Raw genomic sequence first — 24,015 nt, 5'->3', positions numbered from 1 at the left:
ACTTGTTTGAGCACTCAGACAGATGCAGTCATGCCATGATTTCAGCGCTTACACAGAAGCGGCATTTTTGCAGGAAAGGGTTGAGAATTAGAGCACAAACAGAGATGAAACTCCCAGATAATACTGAGTACAGGAAAAACATTTCAAAATCACAGGGTTTTGGCAATAGCAGGAAGTTGTCTTGTTTAGAGTCAAAAACGTCAGAGAACAGGAATCCAAAAACATTCTCAATGGGCGAGGTCATTATAAATCTTAAATTCTTAGAATGCTATGAAGATTTATTAGTCATGACTATTTTTCTGAACAACTACAATGGTTTTTTTTGTAAATGTTATATAGTCATCTGTCTATAGTCACCTAGACATAAGGTAGATAGGCCAGGGATCATTGGTCCCTGTGGTCTCCATAAGCCACTGTGTCCCCATTTCAGTCACTCCTATTCAGTGTAAGATATTAGGTAACATAAAACAGGCAAACAAAATGTTAAATAAGTTACTTGAATCTTCCTCACCAGAAATAATCCCAAATTGCTGCTGCAGCTTAAAATATGTGGGTTTTTTGTTTGTTTTTTTAGCTGGTGACTTTAAGGGAATTAGGTCATCACATCAATGATCTCCTAGTGTGTCATTTCATACCGTTTTGTGCCCACTGAACAGATGTTTTTTTTCTTTGTTTTTGGGCCTGCTCACTTCTAAAATGAAATCAAAATTGAATTTTAGCTCATGTCTAAAATGAAATATAAGACTGCGACTAGAAGGGTTTGTAGTTTTACTTATGTGCCAGTGAAGCTTTCATCTCCGTTTTGGTATGATGTACTTTAATATCTGCCAAGGTTTGGAAGGTCCTCTTGCAGTTTCTCTGACAGCCAAGTCCTCTTGAATATCTAATATCCTTTGTCCACCTCATGGTGTTTTGAGTGGGTTTGGAAAAGAACGCAAATAGTATCTGATTTCATTGTTTTGAATAGCTTAGCGCTTCACACAATAAGCCCTGACCTCAGGTGTAGGTGGTAAGGAAAGCATTATTAAGGGCACCAGAATACCAAGAAGTACAATAGATGTAGTTTAATCCCACAGCTGCTTTTAACTTTCAGTTCTAGCTGTTAGACTTTCTAATATTAGGACAGATGCGTGGTAGTTCTTTGAGGTTTTTCCGGTCTGTACTTCCGCAATCTTATTACTGTGCGTATATACACCCAGAAAAACAATGCTTTGGCATCTCCTGTTGTCTTGCTGAAACCTTAATGAGTGTTGCAAGTTCCCACTCAGCTACAATTTTCAACCATGACTATCATGTGGTCTGGCATACTCATTATGGACTGGTATTTATATAGCACTTTTCTTGTCTCACTGACTACTAGCCAAATGTAACCATACATTTATAACATGATTTATTCTATAAACTTTAAGCACTTTATCTGCTTCATATCCACAAATCAATAGTTACCTAACATGCATGTATTTGGACTGTAAGAATAAGGACCTAGAGTAAACCCAGTTTGAGCCAGCCACTTGATAGCGCTAACAATTCAACCACCGCACCCCACCGAATGGCTGATTATGATAACCTGAAAGTATGTTGCTGTCTTATTTCATTGTCCAAAAGTCATTGTCTGCTTAGCTGTTTGCGCCAGCTTATTCTGCAGTTAATTAAGAGCTGAGAAATAACACCGGGGAGTCTCCAAGCAATTAGTGGCCTAAGGAGAAAGAAAAAGGCTGATCATATATAATATAATAATAATAATAATAATATTTTTTCAGTTCCCTTTAGGTGATTTGTTGACATATAGACACACCTTTCTTGTCTCCTACCACAGTTCCAACTCTTCCTCCACCACATCTTTGGCCAGTAACTCCCCAAAGATGGGCGCAAGTGATTGGGCCGTTCCCCAGGCCTCAAGACTCAAGTACCGTCAGCAGTTCAACACACTAGACAAGCTCATGACCGGCTACTTATCAGGTAAGTCCTGTGCACACACAAACATACACGCATGAACCTAAACAAACACGAAATTCTCAGGACCACTAGGCTCCACATGAGTGCTCCTGTCAGACTTTAAAAGCGAACACTCTGGGGTCAGTTTCACTTTGCACACATGCACTCGTGTTCTCCTGTAATTGCTCTTAACTGCACTTAACAGAACTTGGAAAGCACACAAACGTATTCACTGTAAGAGTTCACTTTGCTGTTCTGATCTGATCTACGTGTTACTTTGCAGGACCTCAGGTTAGAAATGCACTGATGGCATCAAATCTGACGCAGACTCAGTTAGCTACCATCTGGTGAGTGTAATGTGTGTATGTTTGTGTATGCTCTTGCCTATCTATCGTAGTGAGGACCAGTGAAAATTTATGACCATTGGAGTAAGGACATTTTGGTGAAGTGAGGACCCTTTTGCCACTTCCCCTATTTTTTTCAAGACCTCAAAGTCTGTGAAGTCTGTTTTAAGTTAAAGATTAGAATTTCCCAATTTTACCCGTAAACTAGGGCTAAGAGGAGAGTTTACTTAAGTAAAAGCATGGAACTATGTTAAGTGAAATACTGTGTACCACTCTTTACTGGTCAGATAATTGATTATGTGCTTCAATAATAAAATTGAGCTCTGCAGACAACATAAATACCAACACTGACTGTGTTAAAAGAGTTTAACCACTTATAAAGCTGGCTTTGAAGCATTTCTAATTTGACTATACAGTACTGTGCAAAAATCTTGAGCCACCCCTCATTTCTTCATACTGTTAGGAAATGGGAAATAGGTGCAAACATGTATGTTTGAGCAAGCTTAAAAGTCAATATTTGATATGACCATGTTTATTCTTCAACATGTTCCTTAAGCAAGCAATCTTCCAGACTTCTTGAAGGACATTCAAGAAATCAGGATGCTGGCTGCCTGTTCTCTGTCTGTTTGACACAGGCTGCTGGTAACAAAGTGCCTAAACAGACAATTTAGGACAAACTGTTATGTTATGCGTGCACCCAACACTAGTTTATCCCTTGAGCTAGCACACCTTTTTCATGGTTGAATAATTCATAGGTCCGAGTTAAGTGGCTTAAAAAACAACAGCAACAACAAAAAAGTCTGAAAATGGCTAATACATGGATTAGACTGAAAATGAGTTAAAAAGCAGCCGACATCTAAAGAAAAAGACTTCCAGAAAGCCTGGAGAACTAGTGCACAAAACCACTTTAAATTTTAGACTAATGTCTGGCTCCTTGGCAGCAAAATATAAAGAAATGAGGGGTGACTCACGACTTTTGCATAGTGCTGTATTATATTGGAACTGTGAGCCTCAAAAAGAGCAAATAACACACTTGAAGTAATAAATGGTAAATGGCCTGTATTTATATAGCGCCTTACTAGTCCCTAAGGACCCCAAAGCGCTTTACATATCCAGTCATTCACGCACACATTCACACACTGGTGATGGCAAGCTACGTTGTAGCCACAGCCACCCTGGGGCGCACTGACAGAGGCGAGGCTGCCAGACACTGGCGCCACCGGGCCCTCTGACCACCACCAGTAGGCAACGGGTGAAGTGTCTTGCCCAAGGACACAACAACCGAGACTGTCCGAGCCGGGGCTCGAACCGGCAACCTTCCGATTACAAGGCGAACTCCCAACTCTTGAGCCACGATCGCCACATAATAAGACTCAGTAGTATTTTATAAACGTTATAGCTGTAATATCTGACAGTACTAAGAACATTACTTATTATCTGAAACCATTTGTTTGCAATGATGATCCCCTCATTCTCCTCCGCTTTATCAGCTGATGAATGTCTGTGAGCCCAGTACTCTTGATTTATATCCCAAGTTTCCCTCCACTACTGTCCCAATGCAGGAAACAGCAGAAGGCTGCTTCCAGTGAAAAATCTCTAACTTCATTATCTTCTCACCATGATGTTCTTATTGACACATAGCACTGTGTGATTTGTCTGCAGGACCTTGGCAGATGTGGATAAGGATGGCCAGCTGCAGGCTGATGAGTTCATTCTGGCCATGCACCTGGTGGACATGGCTAAGACAGGTCGCCCTCTACCGCTCACTCTGCCACAAGACCTAGTACCACCCTCTCTGAGGTAACACAGAGATTCATTTACAATTTTTAAAAAAATTAACCAAACAAATAAATGAACAAATGTTCTTTTTGCTTTTGTTACAGAGGAGGAATTAAGTCCAATGAGCTTGTTAATGGAACGGGGCCCTACATAACTCCCTGTTTAATAGACACAGCAGAGGTAGAACCTGCTCAAAAGAACAAGAGCAGCGGTATGGCTTTGTGAATTCTGCATGTTTTGTTCCATTGGACGTCCTCTGTCTTCCTTTGTAATACACCTATCTCTTTCCTCTCCTCTTAGTGTCCTTTGAGGACAAGCTGAAGGAGAACTTTGCAAGGGGAAGCGCAGAGCTGGAGAAACGACGTCTAGCTCTTGAGGAGCAGCAGAAAAAGGAGAAGGAGAAGAGAGAGAGGGAGGAGAGAGAGGCTCAAGAACGGAGGGAGAGGGAGGCCAGGGAGCTGGAGAACCGGAGGAGGCTGGAGGAGGAGAGGCGGCTGGAGAGGCAGAGAGAAATGGAGCGACAAAGGGAAGAGGAGAGGCTGAGAGAGCTGGAGAGGAAGGAGGTGAGTGCTGGAGCAGTCGGGTGATGCTGTCTGGAATCAATTGTCTTCTCTGATAACCTTCTTTCTTCATACTTCCAGGCAGCGAAGCAGGAGATGGAGCGCCAGCGGAGGGAAGAGTGGGAGCGTGCGAAAAGAGAGGAGCTGGGCAGGAAGAAAGAGGGGGAGCAAGAGGAGATCTCTCGACTAAGGGCAAAAAAGAAGAGTCTGGAGTTGGAGCTACAGGCTGTGGTGAGGCTACATTACTGATAAATAATTACACTTACAGTTTACAGTGTTAATCAAAGCATGGGTGCACCATGATATCATTTACCTGGTCTCACAGGGGAACAAGCACAAGCAGATCTCAGACCGTCTCCGCGACGCTCAGAGCAAGAGGCGGATTCAGAAGGCTGAGCTGGACCTCGTCAATCAGAAGAGGGACACCCGCGTTGCAGAGATTAACGCGCTTCAGCTCGAGTTTGAGGTTAACAGAAATGTTTCTCATCTGTTTTCTGCCCTGTCATCTTTCTGCATGTGTGTTTTTACGCGCTCTGTTTACGCATCCTCTCGGTTGGTCGCAGGAGTGGCAGAGGAAGCTCTCACAGCTGGTTCCAGAACAACAGAGACTGTGTGAGAAGCTGCGAAACATCAGCCTCAACAAACTCCCGTGTGGGTGACAAATGCCTCCTCTCACGTCACACAGACACATTAGTCACTGGCCGCTGGTCTGACATGTCTCTGACCTCTGATCTTTGTAGCTGTGACTTTGACCTCCCTGACCGGGACTGTGACGGAGAAGACTGTAAACTGCCGGAGGCTGAAGGACCAGCTTGACATCCTGGAAAGGGAAACGACAGACAAACTGACGCAGATGGAGCAGTACAATAAGGAGCTTAAGGTCAGTGTTTGGTTCAGGCCACTACAGACTCATTCAGACCAAAGTTGTAGGGGAAAAAAATGAACATAGCCTCTGATATCACCCATAAATTATAGGAAGCACTTTATATTCTGTATTTGTACCGAGACGTGTATGTAGCACACTAAGCTCCCTCCCTTGGCAGTTCTTTAATATCATTCATCACAATCTGAAACTATTTCTTGATGAAACTAACTTTAAGGCTAAAGTTGGGTTTTTCATACCCCGACTTTATTTAGCATCAATATTTTTTGCAAGAGAAGTTTCATAGTAGTGAATATAACTGTTCAGCAAAATAAGGTAAAATTGCTTTAAGATGGATTGCACTGATGTTAAATGAAGCAAAAGCATACTGTTGTTTTTGTCCCACAGCTCTGACTTGATATTAAATAGCACAAAAACAGGGCGTTTTCAACTTGCTGTGAAATCTTGTTCAACTGGTCACAATAGCTCTAGAGTTTCACCCCTTAGGCAGTGAAAACTTAAACTATTTTTGCACACATACAGTCTCTGAAGTCATTTGTCATCAAACAGCCCGATAATTTGATAGCTGTGAATGATGTCCTCTCAGAATCTTATCATCAGTCTGATGTTAATAACTGGAGCACTAAACCACCTGCTCTCCCTTTCTCTTGGTCTCTGTCTCTTGGTTTGTTTATTTCTTAAGCAGCTTTTAAAGCTTTTAACCCCTGGCTTTTTCTCTTTCTCTTTTGTCTTCTTCTTCTCCCTGCTACCTGGATGTTTCTTCTTACTCTTTGTATTTTTGTTTTCTCTGCCCGTGCCTTCCCCTCCCTTATCCCCGTTCCTTTGTGACACACTTTTCCTCTTTGCTCTCCTCATCCATCGTCTAAACATTTTGTCTCCCTCCATCGTCACACTGTTATTTCCATAGCTCGGGGATATGGACGACTGTGTCCTGCGAGGCCTTCTGTCTCTGCTGGCCTGCCTCAGCCAGCTCTTCCTTCTCATCAAGGTTAACCCTCTTTCTCTGTCGCTTCATCTCCCACTTTGTACATCCCCCCCCCCCCTTCAAGCAACGATCTTAAATCTCCTTTCCTTTGCATCCCACAATGATTTGATCTGCTCGTTCATCTTTTCCTGCTCTTTTGAATCATTTTTAAATGGAGGTTTTTCTTGGTACCATGCCTTCTTTCTTCGCTGTTGTTTCTTTCCGTGGGATTTGTTCTAGTCTGTGTTTTCTGTGTAAACAGGATGCACCCTGAGGGTAAAACGCACGCACACAGAATGTCTAACCTGCACAACTTCTGTGTTAGAAAGAGAAAAAAATCTCAGTTCATACTTACTATGCACATACAGCATGCCTGCGTGTTTCTGTGAATGTTGCTGCTGTTTCTGAGAAATCATAAATGGCAAAAAAATGTTTAACTTGTCATGCTAAGTGCATCGTGTGCAGAAGCTGTTGTGTTGTGGTTCTTTCAGACTTTTAAGGCTGATAAGAACAAATGTCTTAGACAGATATTTACATGTCTCCTTGTGTTGCGCATTTTGTGACGGCGTCAGGAGCTGAGGGAGAAGCAGGCGAGGCAGCAGGCTGTTCTGGACGACCTGCACAGAGTCAAAGAGGAGAAACTGAGGGAGCTCCAGAGACGCCGCGAGGAGGAGAGAGAAAGGAGGAGGAGAGAGGAAGAAGAAGAGGCGGCCAGGTGAATCTCAGGGTTTGTCTGTATTACTCTTGCTTAGACATAATGTGGCTTTATTAAGCTGCATTTACTTCCCACAGACAAGCAAAGCTGGAGCAAGAAAAGAGGGAGCAGGAGCGGAGGGAACAAGAGAAGAGGGAGAGAGAGGAAGAGGAGGCTCGGCAGAGGAGGCTTCTGGAGGAGCAGAGGGCCAGACAGAGGGAAGAGGAAGAGAGAGAGGCACAGGCTCGCCTCCGGGCAGCCCAGGAGAAAGCACAAGAAGAAGAGAGAAGAAGGAGAGAGGAGGAGGAGGCAGAGGCGGAGAAAAAGAGGAGGGAGGCCGAAGAAGAGAGGAGACGGAAAGAGGTTGAGGAGGAGAAGAGGAGGAAAGAAGAGCAGGAAATGGGGCAGCAGTTGGCATCCAAGCTAAGCACCTACAGAGCCCTGTACTCCTTCGTTGCTCGCAACGCAGATGAGCTGAGTATAGACGCAGACTGTCTCATAGAGGTACGAAGCACACACTCGCGCTGTAAACACGCAGGATATTCGTCTTTTTTAAATGTATTTTATGGTATTACTCAAAATCTTGTTGCTTTTGATTATCAATTAGTTTTTCTGGGACCTGATCCGTTGGCTTTTTTGGCTCAGTGTCAGACTCGTTAGATAATTCCATTACAGTCCATTTAAAAAATGCACCAAATGGCAGCAACACCACAACTACGGTCCAATTCAGTGGATCCATTTATCAAAGGTGACACAGCGGTCAAGTACAGCTGCCAGCGTTGGCACATTTGCCACGATTCCAAATTGTCAGCGTGTCAATTTCTGTTCCAGAATACAAGGTTAACTCAGCTTCAAGCGGTGATTGCAGATTTTTGCAAATTTTTTGGGCACTTTGGTGTTGGCCTACTTTTTGGAATTAGCAATACAGAAAGAGTTTCACTCTTGGTTTGGTTAATAATCCATCCATTGGCTTATCCAGCCAGACCCTGTCCCAGCTGCTAGAGGGCAAGAGGCAGGGTATGCCCTAGACACATCACCAATCTGTCACAGGACTAACACAGAGAGGCTAACAAGCATTCATACTTACAGTCAGTTGAGAATCACCAGTTAACCTAACCCCACTCATGTCTTTGGACCGTGGGAGGAAGGCAGACTAACCACAGTGACCATGCAGACACCACACAGAAAAGTCCCAGGCTGCATTCAAACACAGGACCTTCTCACAGTGAGGCAACAGCGCTAACCACTGCACCTCTGTGCCTGGTTAAAAATCTATAATGATATTTTGATTTTAAGTAATCACTGATGGAGTTAAAGTTCAATCAGTTATCCCATCCCACGTTTCCTCGAGGAGCATCAATTCTGAAAGTGTTAGTTTAACAGAGAATTAAGGGCTGTTCACACACCACTGAACTGCCTTGATGTGTGTGTGTGTGTGTGTGTGTGTGTGTGTGTGTGTGTGTGTGTGTGTGTGTGTGAGTGATGGGTGTCTAAACACACTAATTGTGTTGCTGTGCAGTCGTAATTGCTCCTGATTACTGCAGTAGGAAAACAAAACGTTTATCTTGATCCCCTCGCTGCGAATGACTGACTGTGAGTGAACTTTTCCGTGATGCAGGTGGATGAGCACACGGTCGGTGAGCCTGGCTGGTTGTGCGGAAGTTACCGCGGAAACAGGGGCTGGTTCCCCCAGAGTTACGCTGAGAAATGTCTGACCCCTGCCTCGACTCAAAGTGGTCCCACTTCACCTGGAAAAATGTCCTGTCTGCCACCACCACTAAACACAAGGTAACATAAAACAGGAGGAGCAGATTGAGATTATTTCTAGGCTTTTAGCTCCTCTGCACTAAAGATAGAACTGTCTGGGTCCTTTTTTTCTGCTGACTGAAAGTCTGTAACAGCCACCTAGGTCGTTGTAATTTATGCCATAGCACTGTCAGGTTGTTTTTATTCTTTTCTTGGATCCTTCCCTAATGGTTTGTCCCTCTTGTTTTACCCAGACACCCCGATGTGGTGGAAAAAGGTGACAGCCCTCTTCCTGTCCAATCTGAAGCTTCACAGGTAGAGTCTGACTGTTGTTTACTTTTATTTCCTGGCTAGATTACTCCTTATTCTTTATAATGAGCAGGTAAACTTTACTGTGACCTACTTCAGCAGCAAAAACGAAACCCCGTTTCATTACTGCCTTTTTTTTTAAAAACGTCTTTAGTTTTCCAGAAGTTTTCCAGTTTAGCAAGATACAGTTAGATGGGACAGTTTTTATAGTTTTTGCTCTGTATGTGAAATACAGACTTTCAGCTTGAATTCAAAAGCTTCAAAAAAAAAAAATTGCATGAGCTGTTTAGGGATTTAGGAATTGCAACATTTTTGTATACCAACCCATTTTCTCAATAAGTGGACAGTTGACTGACAAACAGTTTCATGGCTAGGTGAGGTCTTTTCTCTTGTTATTTCAAGACAAATGAAGCAGAAAAGTAACAGATCAAGTTTATTCAGTTCAGATTTTATGGCTTTGCATTGTAATTACATATTAAATATAAGGTCCAAAAAGCAAGTCAGAGCAAGTTGGGGAAGCCATCATTAGGCTGAAAAAGTCAGCTCATGATCCTCTGCATGCCACATTGCCTGTCAAACATAGGGGAAGCAATGTTATAGTATGGGTGTGTTTGCCAGTGAAACTGGGTCACTAGTGTTTATTGATGGTGTGACTGCTGATAAATGTAGCAGGATGAATTTTGAAGTGTACAGGGCTGCACTGTCTGCTCAGATTCAGTCATATCTTATAAAACCAATCAGATGGCACTTTATGGAGCAAATGGATAACGACCCAAAGCATACTGCAAAAACAACCCAGAGCATGCTTTTAGTTACTGAAGACAAAACTGAAGGCAAATAAGCAGTAGCTGATGGTGGCTGCAGCAAAGGCCCAGCAGACTATTTAGAGGGAGGAAACATGATGTTCATGGATTTTCAGGCAGTCACTGATCACAAAGGATTTTCATACAAGTATTAAAAACGATCTTTAAGTTTAAAATGTTGTTAGTCTGTAGGGGAGTGGGTATTAAAAATGGCTGTAGTTTGTCAACAGTTTGTGCAAAATATTTGTAAAACCCCTCGAATTAAAGCTGAAAGCCTGCACTTCAATCATGTATTGATTGTTTCATTTAAAATCCCTGTGCTGGTGTGCAAAGGTAAAACTATAAAATGTGTCTTCATCCAACAAATTATGGACTTACTTGTAAAACCGGCCAATTACCAGTAAGCTCAAAGTCCAATTTAAGCTCATGGGGCATGGTAATATTTCTTAATAATAATCTGGTACTAAATCACAGTATTGGATAAATCAAAATATTGATGTAATGGTTGCTATAGTTAAAAAAAAAAAACTGTCACAGTCCTCGGTCTGCAACACAGTGTTTTGTGTTTTTGGTTTAAATTTTATTCTGGGAATTGTGGTTTTCTGTCTTGTATTTCCTGTTTTACTTTGGAGAGTCCCCCATCCGGTGTTCAGTGTTTTGGGTTTTGCTTCCCCGTTGTCTTGTCTGACTAGGTTCAGCTGTGTCTCCCTCCTGTGTGCCATTTCCTTGTTACCTTGTGTATAATTAGTGTGTGGTTACCTCTGTTCTTCGTTGAAGGGTCTGCGTATCATTCTGTGTATTATGCTTGTTGGTCATCCTGTTCATCTTCCCCAGTGTTTCTCCAGCTATGTGTCCATGTTTCGGGCTGTTTAGTTTTGTTTCTTGTTTCATATTTAGCTGTCCCCAGTTTAGGTTTTCTTAGTGGTTTTGTAGTTATTCTTACAGCCACAATAAAGGCTCATTTTCAGTTTGAAACACCCTCTCCTGCATCGTTGTCTGCGCCTGGGTCCACACATCTCAATCTCCACAAACCGTGACAAAAACAGGAATCACCATGGCTGTTGTAGATTGATCTCACAAGGGCACATCTGCCCTTTAGTTGCTGGTTAATTCAACCAAGAGAGCACATTCACTGCATGGCTAAAAGTTATCACTCTGTTACTGAAAAAAGTTCATGAGATCATTTAATCTTCATGTTTCCCTTCTTAGTGTATCTGTGTTATTATAGTAGTGTATATCTAGACTGTGGCATGATCAGAAATAGGTCTGCTGACATCAACACACATCTTCAGAAGCAGCACGGCTGTATATTTATAGCTTTTCTCCGATGGGAGTTCTTCTCTCTGACTCTCTGTGGGTCACACACATATTTACAGATGTCTGATGACATTAGTGTTGGCAGTTCTAGCGTTTGTAGGTCATGTCCCATGGTCCAAAGGTGAAATTAGCTGTGTTGCAAGTCCAGGGGAGGGGAGCGTCTACTGATTGATTTCTTAGATGTACCCATGGTGACAGATCGCTGTTCCTCTGATCACACTCCTCAGTCCTCCGTTCCTCTGCTCGCTCGGGCCCTCTCGTCATGGTCAGCCACTTCAGAAACTCACCTCAGCCTTTCAGGCAGTTCGGCGACAGACGTCATCACCACGCTGCTCAGCTTCTCGCAGGGAGACATCATCAGCGTGCTGCAGCAGAGGGACGATTGGTGGCTGGGGCAGATCAACGGGATGCAGGGATGGTTCCCCAAAAGTTACGTCGCTTTGGAGACGGCTGGCAATACAGAGTAAGAAGACGCACATCCCTTTTGTGTAAAACCTTTAACAACTGAAAGACTTACTTCACCATGTGTTGTTCCCATCATAGTGTGGATGCGTTGGACACATCCGATTCAGTTCAGCTAGAAGGTAAGAGTAGTTTATCTGTGGAAAATAAAGTGTCTAGTTAAAGTCGGCGAAGGTTTTCTAACTGGTGCTATTGTTGTCCTTACCAGAATACGTGGCCTTGTATACATATGAGAGCCCAGAGGTTGGGGACTTGACGTTTGTCGAGGGGGATGTTGTTTTGGTGTTGGAGAAAGAAGGAGAGTGGTGGCGAGGATGCATCGGGGACCAGACAGGGCTCTTTCCCTCCAACTACGTCCGACCTGTAGAACTGCCAGAGGTGAGTCAAGCTGAGTTAATGAGAAAAAAATTGCCAAATTAAATTATTACATTATTTCTGCTTTACATTTCATTTGTTAACTTTAGACATCAAGACCTGGGGGTCCAACCAAGAAACCTGGTGAGAATGAACACACAGGCAGACACTCAGTCGGTGTTTGATGATTCATTCTGTTATTCTCTTGACGTTTAAATGATCGAAATTCATTGTTGGCTTTTTCTGGTTGGTCAACAGAAGTTGCGCAGGCAGTCACCCCCACTGGGGCCTCAATGATGCATCAGCTTCGCCTGTCTCCGGGGCAACTGATCGTGGTCCTGGCCAAGAACTCCACCGGCTGGTGGCTCGGGGAACTGCAAGTAAGCTATACTATAACAGCAGTCTTTTTGCCTTTTTTTTTTCTTTTTTTAAGAGCCAAGGATAAATTGAAACAGTTAGCAGCAGAAAAATTATAATTTCAGATAGAAATTTTTACTTTGGCTGCAAGTGCAGAAGGTCAATTGCACCGCAGAGCGCTGTGTAAGCACAATTAATGAGTCATTGTTCTCCTAAATCCACCTCCCGGTTGCAAATGACACATTTCTGCCTCTGTGTGAAAGGAATTTAGATCATTTTAATGTGACACCTACTGGATTATATGGCGACGAGAATGAAAAGCTTTATTAACAAAAGGTCATGAAAAACTTGTTGCTATTAGACGCGAAGCAGAATGATTGTGGAGGAAATTACAGTGGAGATGTGTGGATATTTCCTTAAATATTAAGGTGGTCCTGTAAGGAAAAATGCCTGAGATTTGTTCAGTCTTTTTAGTGAGAATAAACTGAACTTTTGGTTTTGGATAGACAGACAAAATGAGCAAACAAAATGAAGACTTTATCACTATGGATGTTTTAATAAACTAGTTAATCAGTCAAATGGCAAAAAGCAATCAACAAATTAAGGTATAATGGAAAATGAGTGTCATTTACTTGTTTAATTTAATCCACCATGAGTGTATTGCAAGTAGGAGCAGGTACTGATGTGTCCAATCAGTGGAGAGCTGATGAGAGGTTAAAAGAGCATTAACAGTGCTGACTGTAAGGCTGTTCATGTGTAGCAGTGAGAGGTCAGGATGCAGGAGCTTTCAGCTATAAGGATGAGTTTGTATCTGCTGACGAGTCAGACCAATAGAGAGCTGATGAGGGGTGGGCGGGAAGGTTACAGGAGTAATAACAGTGCAGTCGTCGACAAAGGTCATCAAATTGAAGGGTCATCTCTCTCTGCCTGTTTTCGTGCTGAGGCTGCAGCTGTAGTTTGAGTTAAAGCTCTGAGTGCTTTCAGTAATGCGACAGCAGAAGTCATATTTGCTGTTAGTACGTCCGGACAATAAGTCAATATGAATAAGAGTGTCCGAGAACAGAGGATTTCCACAGCTTTGTCAATCTGTGCATTACCCTCAGCAGCTTGCAGCTTGCAATACTGCGGTTGTTTCAGAGACTTCAGCTGAGCTTTGGTTTGATTTATAGAGTGAATGTACATTCCCATCATGAGGGAGCGTTCTCAAGGTTCAAAACTCTGCCTGTCAAAAAATCAATTCATCAATTAATGTTTCGATTTAGGATTCAGAAACGATCCAGCAGAAGATTGATTCACTCTCACTGGCTCTTCTCTCCCCTCCAGGCTCGGGGTAAAAAGCGGCAGAGAGGCTGGTTTCATTCCTCTCACGTTAAGCTCCTGGGTCCCTCCAGCAGCAAGTCTTCCCCGTCTCCTCTGCCAGGTGAATGCTGACACACGGCAAACACAGCATTTGATTTACTATAACTGAGCTTGTTTTAGTCAGGTTTGTATTTACATTTTTAAATCTGTATATTTATCTGAGAAATGCAGGGTGAAATTACTTGAACAACCACGACAGTAACTGCTGGAAAGCTTTTATGTCTATGACTTTGAAAATAATTTGGTAAAAATGCTCATTAATCATAAATTCCTGTATCAAATTTCAGCTGACAGAACATAATCTTTCAGTGTCATTTCTGTTATTTTGTCATTTACAATGGAGCAATAAGCTCTACTTATTCTGTCATGCTGATATTTAGCAGACACAGACTTACCATGGTTCCTCTCTTAGCCTGCTAACATTCAGCATTTAGCACTGATCATAGAAGCAGCAGAAGCAGATGGCGATGATTTTAGTTTTAGGAGTCCACACAATGAATCACCAACAGCAACTCAAAAATGAATGCAGTGACGTGGAATTACACACAAGTGCAAATATGTTTGCATGAGATGTGCCCAGGTAGTGCACATAGACTAGGCAGTATTTGCCATTAATTATATCAATAGCTTTTAGGAGAAATGAGTCACAGACAATTTTAGTCCTCCAAACAGATGCCTGCCAATGACAGCCTGCAAGCATTAGCTCAAACAGGCTACACAGCTAGTGTTCCTGGCAGTGCCATATAGCATTCTAGGGCTCTGCCTTAAAAATGACCAAAATCCAGCACGAACTCCTCTTGAGGTGACTGTTGAGACTGGTCTGTGGCTAAATATGCTAAATAAATAATAAATAAATAGTGATTGAGAGGAAAGTGTTTGTGCTCGTGTTTGCCATGCACATGCCGGTGCATGTCCGTGCATGAATGTCTGTGGCTAAATAAATAAATATGCAGAAATAAAATGGTAGAATGATAAATAAAAGGTGGTTAAATCTCTCAGCCGTAAAAGGCTGATGGGGTATTGTTGTCGCCCGGCCGGGTGGGCAGCGTGAGCACCCAAGTTTGTGAATGCGACAACTCAAGAACAGGGCAACGTAGGATTTTGAAATTCAGATCATAGATGCATCTACTAGAAATCTCAGTAACCTCAACCTCAAGGTCAAGATAAGTGGTCAAATTTTCTAAAAAACCACAGAGGATTTTCAAATTGATACCACAGGGGTGCATCTACTATGAGGCTGAGGCTTAAGACTGGAGGCTGCCAGTATTTTTAAATGTTTGGTGCTCAAGGGAAACCATTTGGGAGTTTCACTTTTTGGTATTTAATCTTTATTTTCACCTTCTTTTAATGTCATTTTGGTCTCTTTAAGGCTTTCTTACTTCTGTTTTTTATATATTGGCCCTCATTGGGTCATTCTACAAATCTACAACTACAGATTAAGCTTTATATGTCAACTCTGTTCCCTCAGTATGCCAAGTTATTGCAATGTACGACTACACGGCTGCCAATCAGGACGAGCTGAGCTTCTCCAAGGGTCAGCTGATCAACATCCTCGACAAGACCAACCCCGACTGGTGGAAAGGAGAAGCCAACAGGGTCACAGGGTTGCTGCCCACCAATTATGTCAAGATGACAACAGAATCAGACCCCAGCCAGCAATGTAAGTAAAACTTTAGTCCTCTTACTGATGGACTGTCTTTTTCTGTCAATTATCCACTTCTTTTTTAAAAAAAAAAAAGAAAAATAAAACAGCACACATGGAAACTGATAAGTTGTGTTTATCAGCTGTAGAAACAAACTTCTCTCCTACTGAAAAAAAAATGTTGGTTGGCTTGGCTCACTCCAGGTACAGTAGATTCCTTATCCATGTCAGACCATGGAACCACTGACGGTAAGCCTCGAGTAGTTGGTTCAATCAATCATTGAGGAAATTGGTGAACATATAACCATTACACTTAAAAGGCTCAGTCCCATAAAAAGCTTCTGAAATTGATTAATAGAAAATGTTAAATTTCTTCTCCACAAGGCAAAACGATTGGGCCTTTTAAGTATCCCGGACAACATCAACAATTTCAAATCATCAAAAGGAAAGTTTGACATTTTGGGCATGAAGCGTGATGGATACCTCTCTCATCGTGTTGTTAGTTAATTTATCCAGCCACGCTCTGCCTGCAGTTTTTATATTAAGCAGACTAATATGAGAGTGGTATTGATCTTCTAATTTAACTTGCAACCACAAAGTGAACAAAGCATATATCCCCGAATGTCAAACTGTTCTTTTAAAACAGATGCCGCTGACAAATCACCCCGGGCAAGAAAATAATAAAGAGCGAAGGTTGATCTGATTTCAAACTGGCACATTTTTCATCATTTTGGTCACATTTCTGGAAACGGCAGCTTCGCTTTCCCTCTATGAATGCAACACCGCAGCAGCTGCTCACACGGGGAGGCGGTAATTTTCCTCACGCGTATCCCGCTCGCTGCTCATTCATACGTAGCTGCTGAGAAATTTTAAAAAGGCCGATTTCTTAATGAGAGGTGTGCGCCTGAATTAGTATGCACAGCTTGCGTGTTCTCCTCACAGCAACAGCTGTTAACAAGCGTGAACACACGAGATCTTTAATTAGGATGAACTTGTCGAAGCCACAGACACAAAACGCTCTGAAATTCTAATTCCAGCGAAGGCGTTGTCACTCGCACGTCCGCCACACGTAAGGCCGGCGGTTCGCTGCCGAAACAAGAGCGCGAGAAATCGCCGTCTGCAGCTGATACGATGAATAATAACATTTACATTTCCAGAAATGCATTATTAATGCGCCTGCATGTGAGTGTCCAGCATTAATATTAAAGCTATATTAACGTCTGCTATCTCTCCATCTCTTCATCTCTTCATCATCTCACTTCCCTCCCTTTCCATTCCTCCACTACATCTGTTTTTTCCCCCTCCTTTTCTTCTGTAGGACAGTAACGCTGGCTTTCCTCTCTCTTCTTCCTCCTTCTCCTCCTCTTCCTCTTTTTCACCCCTTCTGTCTGAGCGATCCCGAATTGCCCTGTCGCAACAGGAAGCCCAGCCGCCAGCAAGAACGGCCCACCTCCGCACTTTCCACCTCACCCGTTTAGGACTCTGGTGTTCTGTGCTTCTCTGTTACAAACCCTGTTTTTTTTTTTTCTTTGGTTTTTGGCCTCCTACCTTCTCAGCTTTAAATGTAAATTTATTTCACCGTACACCCCTTCCTCCCCTCCCCCCCTCGCTCTCTTCTCTCCCTTGTTTCCATTTCTGTTTCTTTAACTAATTAACCAAGGGAGCGAGGCAGAGGCAGCTAGACATGAGCTTTCAAAGCTTTTGTCCCCCGTGATACAAAAGTGTGGAAAGCTTAGTTTTGCTACAGATAAAAGGAAAATAAGAGTTTGATTACAAAAGTATGGAAAATAATATGTAAGAAGCATCGGTTTAGTTTTCTAAATTAAAGCTATAAATTAGTATGATGCAGAGTATTCTAACAGGGTCACTCATTCTTGCACTAACAACATTGAAACCTTGCTAAAAATGGACCAATGTGAAGACTCGCTGTTGCTTAAATCACCGGTAACCTTGATTGCTGCTTGCTAACGCATCGCTTGAACTGCAACTGAGATGAAATTGATTGTGATTTTATTATTCGATTCTTATGCACTCTGCCATTTATTGACGCTTCCAAGTACTTAAAATGACACCCATCCTGTACTGAACTGTGATATCACCAGCAAATACATATTAAAAATAAGAAAAACAAAAACCATGCAAACATTAGCATATCAAGAGTGGTCTGAGAGATACACCTACCACACTGCTGACATATAGGGTTCTCATCATTTAAATACACTTATCATGGGCTAGAATGGTGCCGTAACTTTGAGGTTGCACAGCATACATCTTTAATGTCTTAAAAAGAAATGGTTTGAAATTATTTTAGATTTTCTCTAATCCACGTCGCTTTGCAAGTTACACTTTGACCACACTGGTAGCCATCAACAAGCTTCTGGTGAAATTCTGGCTGGATATTTGAGGACTCTTCTTGGCAGGATTGGTAGAGTTGATTTGAATCGGTTGGTTTCCTGGAACAGACCCGGCTTTCAAGGGTAGTCCACAAATTTTCAATTGGGTTGACATCGGGGCTTTGGGAAGGCCATTATTCATTCCAAAACCAGATCTGATGTGTGTTTGAGATCATTGTCCTGTAGACTAAAGTGTCCAACCAGCTAGCTGCTGATTTGAGTTGAAGCTGAAGAATTTGGAGATTAGTCCTTCTTCACCATTGCATTCACTTTGTGCAGTGTACCAGTAACACTACAATCAAAACAGCCCCAGAGCGTGATGCTACCACCGCCATGCTGAACAACTGGTTCAGTGTTTTTAGGTTTGAAAGCCTCATCTTTATTCCTCCAAACATACCTTTTGCCATTGTAGTCAAATAGCTCAATCTTTGTCTTGCCTGACTTTTCTCCAGGTGAAATTTGGCTTGTCCATGTGAGCAGCTGCAAATTTTAGTCAAGCTTAAAGGTGTCGGTTTTGGACAAGGGACTTCTTTCTGAGTAGGCACCCTCTCATTCCATGGTGACATGAAACACCCTGACATAAAACACCCTATGGACACTGTGTTCCAATATTTTCTAGTTCATGTCAGGTTTGAGCCTTGGTGGTTTTTGGCTCGTTTTTGAAGATTCTAATTAATTTTCCTTACATCTGAGGCCATGTCCACACTAATACATTCTCGTTTGAAAACGCATCTTTTTCTCTCCGTTTTGGCCTTCCGTCCACACTGAGACGGCCTTTTCGGTCAAGGAAAACGCAGCGTTTTGAAAATGCTCTCCAGTTGAAAACGCAGTTTTCGCGTGGCAGTGTGAACAGCGAAAACGGAGCCTTTTTGAAAACAATGACACATTTTAGTCATGTGATGCAGTCATGTGACCAATTAAACTAAGATAGCGGAGGGCATTACACAGCAGTTGTTTTGTTTCCTCTTAATTTTGACAGCCCTATTAAAGATTTATATCAGTTTGTACATGCTCCAGATAGCTTTCTTCAAATTCTTTAATTTTCACTCGCTTTTGCAACTTTGTACTTTTGTGTTACTCACAGCAACAACTCGGCAGACAGAAATGAATCGGGTCGAATCGTCTTGCGTTTCACGCATGCGCAGTACTGGAACGTAAGCGTTTTCGGCCGTTCCAATGTGAATGAACAACTCTGTGAAAACGCATGAAAACGATAGTGTGGACGCGGAGTGTTTTCATACGTATACGCCGTTCTCAAATTTATCCGGGCTAGTGTAGACGTAGCCTGAGGGTGACAGTTTGGGTTTTCTTCCAGACATTGGCAAAGTAGTTCCCAACTTGTGTAACTCTATAATTCTGCTTCTTATATCTTCTCTGAATTCCTTGGACTTTCCAATTGTTCTGAGTATCCGTCAATCGAATGAGTGTTGTCAAACCTTTTTATGTTGGCAAAGAGAAACTACCAGTTGTAGTAGAAACTATCATGACAGGTTAATAGGCCTCAGTCTTGTCAAGTTAAAAGATATAGTAGAACCTTATTTGAGTCTGTGCGTATATTTTTGACATTGTGTGGATTATAGAAGCTCCAAAATCAAGTCAAACATTTGCAATCAGTTCTTGTTTTTTAAAGTTATTAAACATGTATGCTGTATAATTATTCCACTGTGGAATTAATTATTAAAAGCCCCAAATTACCATGACATTCATGCTCGTGATGCGTGTGTGTAAACTCCTGACCACAACTGTACATCCAACTTTTGCCAAGATTGAACCTCAAAGACTTGAACTACCAGCTGAGTCTTCCACTGCTCTGTCACTCAAGCATTAGCTACTTTATCCATTTACACCTATGCAATCACCAGGAGTGAGCACTCCACCATGAAAGGTGCTTTATTTTTCTTTACCTTAGTGTTCTCGGTAGCAGTGTTGTTAGCGTTGGCATCGCTTATGTTCATGTACTGCGACTACAATGTGCCTCACTCTGTGCATTAAATGTAAAATAGACGTCATAGAAGTGATAATAAAGGGAGATTTTAACATGTTTTTGAACGCTCGCTGTATTTTCTCACACACCACATCAGTGATTGAGAGGAAAGTGTTTGTGCTTGTGTTTGCCATGCACATGCCGGTGCATGTCCGTGCATGCATGTCTGCACGTGTGTTTGCATGCGCATGGATGTGCTCCTGTAGGGTGTGCTGACCTGATGACGCTCGACACAATGACCCCTCAGGAGAGGAAAAGGCAGGGTTACATTCACGAGCTCATCCAGACTGAGGAGACCTATGTGGAGGATCTTGAGCTAGTGCTAGAGGTACCGACGGAAACCTAGGCATATTTGAACATTATTAACACTTTTCTGTCATTTTTCTTTCTCTCCTCACCTGTTTGCATTTGTTTCTGCCTCTTAGGTCTTCTACAAGCCCATGTCTGAGTCAGGGCGTCTAACTGAAGCTGAGATGGCAGTTATCTTTGTTAACTGGAGGGAACTGATTATGTGCAACTCCAAATTGCTCAAGTAGGTCCCACATGTGACATTGTTATGAACCATCCTGACATCTAAACTGTTAAACCTGCTGCTCTGCTAGAATAAACATTTATGAACTCTTTCTGTGAAAATGATCAAAAGCAAATGCACAAAAAAACTGACACTTATTTCATTTCTGCAAGTCCATAGACTCTGAAAGCTTGCAGAACTCATCAGATATGCCATCTATTTATGTTTTGTGAGGTTATGAAATAGTGTTTCACGTCCTAATCATCTGTGACCCCCCTCCAGAGCCCTGCGTGTCCGTAAAAAGACAGGAGGAGAGAACATGCCCGTTCAGCTAATAGGAGACCTGCTGGCGTCGGAGCTCGCACACATGCAGCCATACATTCGCTTCTGCTCCTGCCAGCTCAACGCCGCAGCCCTGCTGCAGAGCAAGACCCACAACCAGCCTGACTTTAAAGACTTCCTCAAAGTACGAGCCTTGGATAATGGATATTGTGAAAGGGAGGAGGGGGGAAAATAAATAAAACACTTGCTTTTGTGAGATGCAATAAAATATCTCTGCCTCTGTCTGCCTCCCCTTGAGCAGAAGATTGCAACTAACTATCGCTGTAAAGGAATGCCGCTGTCCAGCTTCCTCCTCAAGCCCATGCAGAGGATTACACGTTACCCTCTTCTCATCAAAAATGTATGCAGAAAAATGCTGTTTATATGTAACTACATGAATCCCGCCTACCACTTGTTTAATATTAATCTCCATGTCTCTTAATTTGTTACCTGTGCTGTGCTTCTTGGTAAGATCTTGGAGCACACCCCAGATGGCCACGCAGACCGAGGCCCTCTCCGAGAAGCTCTGGAGCGAGCCGAGGAGCTGTGCTCTCAGGTCAATGAGGGGGTTCGGGAGAAGGAAAACTCAGACAGGCTTGAATGGATACAGAGCCACATGCAGTGTGAGGGGCCCATAGAGGTAAAGACACTCAGACACGAGTATCTCCACTCTCGAGTCCCTGCTGCTATATTAAATATGGCCTCTGCAAAGCATTTCATGTCTGACAAGTCTTGAGCTGTTACGCAGGGACAGCAAAAATTCCATTTTTAACTACAACACTTGACAGTTTGCTTATGTTCGAACAACTTTCCTCAGCCATGCCTCGCTTTCTCTGCACTTTTTTTCCCCCAGCACTTGGTCTTCAACTCACTCACTAATTGCCTTGGGCCTCGCAAGTTGCTCCACAGCGGTCGGCTGTACAAGACCAAAAGCAGCAGAGAGCTGTGGGCTTTCCTCTTCAATGATTTCCTCCTCCTCACACACAGTGCCAAACCCTTCTCCTCCTCGGGATCTGACAAGTTATTCAGCCCCAAAACAAACATACAGCTCAAGATGTACAAAACGGTAAGCTAATCTCAGATATAATATATATAAAAATATATATAAATGCACAGATGAACTATTCTTTCTCATCGTTTACGTTCTCTTGGCATTTGCCGGTATGCATTTCATCTCCGCCAGCCTCTCTTCCTGAACGAGGTATTGGTGAAAATGCCACCCGACCCGTCCAGCGACGAGCCGCTGTTCCACGTCTCGCACATTGATCGCGTCTACACTCTCAAAACCGAGACCCTGAACGAGAGGCACGTGTGCAAAAATCTCGTGTTCTGTGTAACCACACGTCCGTGTTTCTGCGTGAAGCACTCACACATTTTTACTGCTTCCATTAGGGCAGCGTGGGTCCAGAAAATCAAAGCGGCATCTGAACATTTCATAGAGACGGAGAAGAAAAAGAGAGAGAAGGCTTACCAAGGTAAACACAGCTACACCCTCCGCTGCTCCCTTGTTAACTTTCCTTGTAGTGCCGTCTTGAGCTGAATGATATAATAGCTGACAAGCAGTTTCGTAGTGTCATCTGACCTGGAATCTGCTTGATCTGAAAATGATTGTTTGGTGGTGACCAACTTTAGCTACTGCACAGAGACCAGTCACCTTCACAAGTTTTCAGGAAATCATTCCTATTGATGGCCGTCAGACTCTACGACTCGTCCCTATGACCCCTGGACTGTTTTCACCTTCAGTGTCACGTTTATACCGTGCATCGTACTGTTTAATTTTGGAGTATTCATTTGCACACACTGGAGCTTGAATGGAGTGCTTCATTTTTACTTCCTTTTATTCCGAGTTGATCCAGAGTTGACATTTTTCAGTCTGCATATTAAAAATCTACAACAAAGCAAGGCCCCTGCCAGGGTTAACAAAGTGTTCTTATTTGAAAACATACGAGTACACGGCGAAGTACCTTGAAGTATGCATGTGTGTATTGTTCAAACATTATCCTCATTATGAATGGATGCTGCGTTTTTGTCATATATCTTACTGCCTTCTGCTTATTTTAGCACGCTCTCTAAAGTCCAGCGGAATCGGCCGGCTGCTGGTAACAGTCATTGAAGCCCAGGAGCTCAAGGCCTGTAAGCCCAACGGTGAGGCCCCGTGGCAACATGACACTGCTAATGCATGCTTTGTAATTAAGTCCCATTAACTCCTTTTCTCTTCAGGTAAGAGTAATCCTTACTGTGAGCTGACAATGGGAGCTCAGTGCTACACATCTCGGCCAATCAGCGACACTCTGAGCCCAAAGTGGAATTTTAACTGCCAGTTTTTCATCAAAGACCTCTACCAGGATGTCCTCTGCATCACCGTGTCCGAGAAAGATCAGTTCTCACCAGATGGTCAGTGGATAAAGCACTCATGCATAAAACAGTAGATTATTAGGCTTTTTGTCTAATTTGTCCTGCCTATACAGAATTAAAGGAACACTTAAAGTCTTGGTTTTCCTCTATTAAAGTAAATCAGCTGTCTTAAATTTTTTTTTGTCTGACTTCAATATCCCACAATCGATGAGATGCGTTTCTTTTCCTCATTTTAATCATCTTACTAAATAAAAGTGTCCTCCTTCCTCTTTAGATTTTCTCGGCCGCGTTGAGGTTCCCGTGGCAACGATAAAGAAAGAGATGGAGAGCAAAGGAGCAGCAACCCGTCGCCTTCTGCTGCACGAAGTCCCTACTGGGGAAGTTCACGTCAAACTAGATCTACAGCTTTACGAGCCAACCAAATGAGGAAAACACATCTGAATACTCCATTAGGCACACGCACCACTTAATTTCCTAGTAATGAAGGACCGTTAAAGTGCCTTTTTTATGCTCTTGCACATTACGCAATAATGGGGATTTTACTGTCCCTGCTTGTTCCACTGACCCTGAGCTTTTTAGCGACCTCAAACGATCCAAAACACGGAGATGATTGCCAATATTTTCTTAATCGCCACTCCGAAATATAAAGTAACAAACGGGACTCAACGTTTCACCGGGTTTTTACATTTCAGTTTCGATTTGTAAATTCTTTTTTTTTCCAGCGCACTGCTAATTAAAGAATATAACAACATATCAGCCAGTTACACACACGTGTGGACAGTCACACACTGCCTCACGTATCTTTATATTACAACTGCTGCACACTGCTGTATAATGTAAAGTCAATGGTTAACCTTATGGTGTAAGCATGAAGTTTCATGGCACGTACGCCATTAAATCCCGAAAACGGCACCGGCATGAATAAAATGTATGTACAGTAAAA

The 24,015-nt window shown here is 42.7% G+C and overlaps 1 protein-coding gene across 3 annotated transcripts in view; it reads left to right on the top strand.

Annotated features, from left to right (window-relative positions):
• The window catches only part of itsn2a (intersectin 2a), a 49,036-nt gene extending 25,021 nt beyond the window's left edge, over positions 1–24,015 (top strand). For 2 of the 3 annotated variants that reach the window (XM_039599342.1, XM_039599343.1), the window contains exons 8-39: positions 1,817–1,959; positions 2,219–2,282; positions 3,942–4,079; positions 4,163–4,269; positions 4,359–4,621; positions 4,700–4,849; positions 4,944–5,084; positions 5,182–5,269; positions 5,359–5,498; positions 7,038–7,180; positions 7,258–7,663; positions 8,778–8,947; positions 9,160–9,220; positions 11,562–11,797; positions 11,878–11,918; positions 12,005–12,174; positions 12,261–12,294; positions 12,409–12,530; positions 13,831–13,927; positions 15,335–15,526; positions 15,713–15,757; positions 20,092–20,213; positions 20,311–20,417; positions 20,679–20,862; positions 20,980–21,078; positions 21,190–21,357; positions 21,571–21,783; positions 21,901–22,022; positions 22,110–22,192; positions 22,779–22,862; positions 22,938–23,111; positions 23,347–24,015. In XM_039599342.1, the coding sequence (XP_039455276.1) occupies positions 1,817–1,959; positions 2,219–2,282; positions 3,942–4,079; positions 4,163–4,269; positions 4,359–4,621; positions 4,700–4,849; positions 4,944–5,084; positions 5,182–5,269; positions 5,359–5,498; positions 7,038–7,180; positions 7,258–7,663; positions 8,778–8,947; positions 9,160–9,220; positions 11,562–11,797; positions 11,878–11,918; positions 12,005–12,174; positions 12,261–12,294; positions 12,409–12,530; positions 13,831–13,927; positions 15,335–15,526; positions 15,713–15,757; positions 20,092–20,213; positions 20,311–20,417; positions 20,679–20,862; positions 20,980–21,078; positions 21,190–21,357; positions 21,571–21,783; positions 21,901–22,022; positions 22,110–22,192; positions 22,779–22,862; positions 22,938–23,111; positions 23,347–23,498 (4,459 nt within the window). In that variant the 3' untranslated portion in view covers positions 23,499–24,015. The remainder of the gene's footprint in view (positions 1–1,816; positions 1,960–2,218; positions 2,283–3,941; positions 4,080–4,162; positions 4,270–4,358; positions 4,622–4,699; positions 4,850–4,943; positions 5,085–5,181; positions 5,270–5,358; positions 5,499–7,037; positions 7,181–7,257; positions 7,664–8,777; positions 8,948–9,159; positions 9,221–11,561; positions 11,798–11,877; positions 11,919–12,004; positions 12,175–12,260; positions 12,295–12,408; positions 12,531–13,830; positions 13,928–15,334; positions 15,527–15,712; positions 15,758–20,091; positions 20,214–20,310; positions 20,418–20,678; positions 20,863–20,979; positions 21,079–21,189; positions 21,358–21,570; positions 21,784–21,900; positions 22,023–22,109; positions 22,193–22,778; positions 22,863–22,937; positions 23,112–23,346) is intronic. The other variant, XM_031726220.2, reaches the window with a different exon arrangement.

Source organism: Oreochromis aureus, linkage group 15, assembly GCF_013358895.1.
Source record: "Oreochromis aureus strain Israel breed Guangdong linkage group 15, ZZ_aureus, whole genome shotgun sequence".
NCBI classification, from domain to species: domain Eukaryota; kingdom Metazoa; phylum Chordata; class Actinopteri; order Cichliformes; family Cichlidae; genus Oreochromis; species Oreochromis aureus.
The sequence above is the reverse complement of the archived record's forward strand: the minus strand, read 5'-3'. Positions and strand labels throughout refer to the sequence as shown.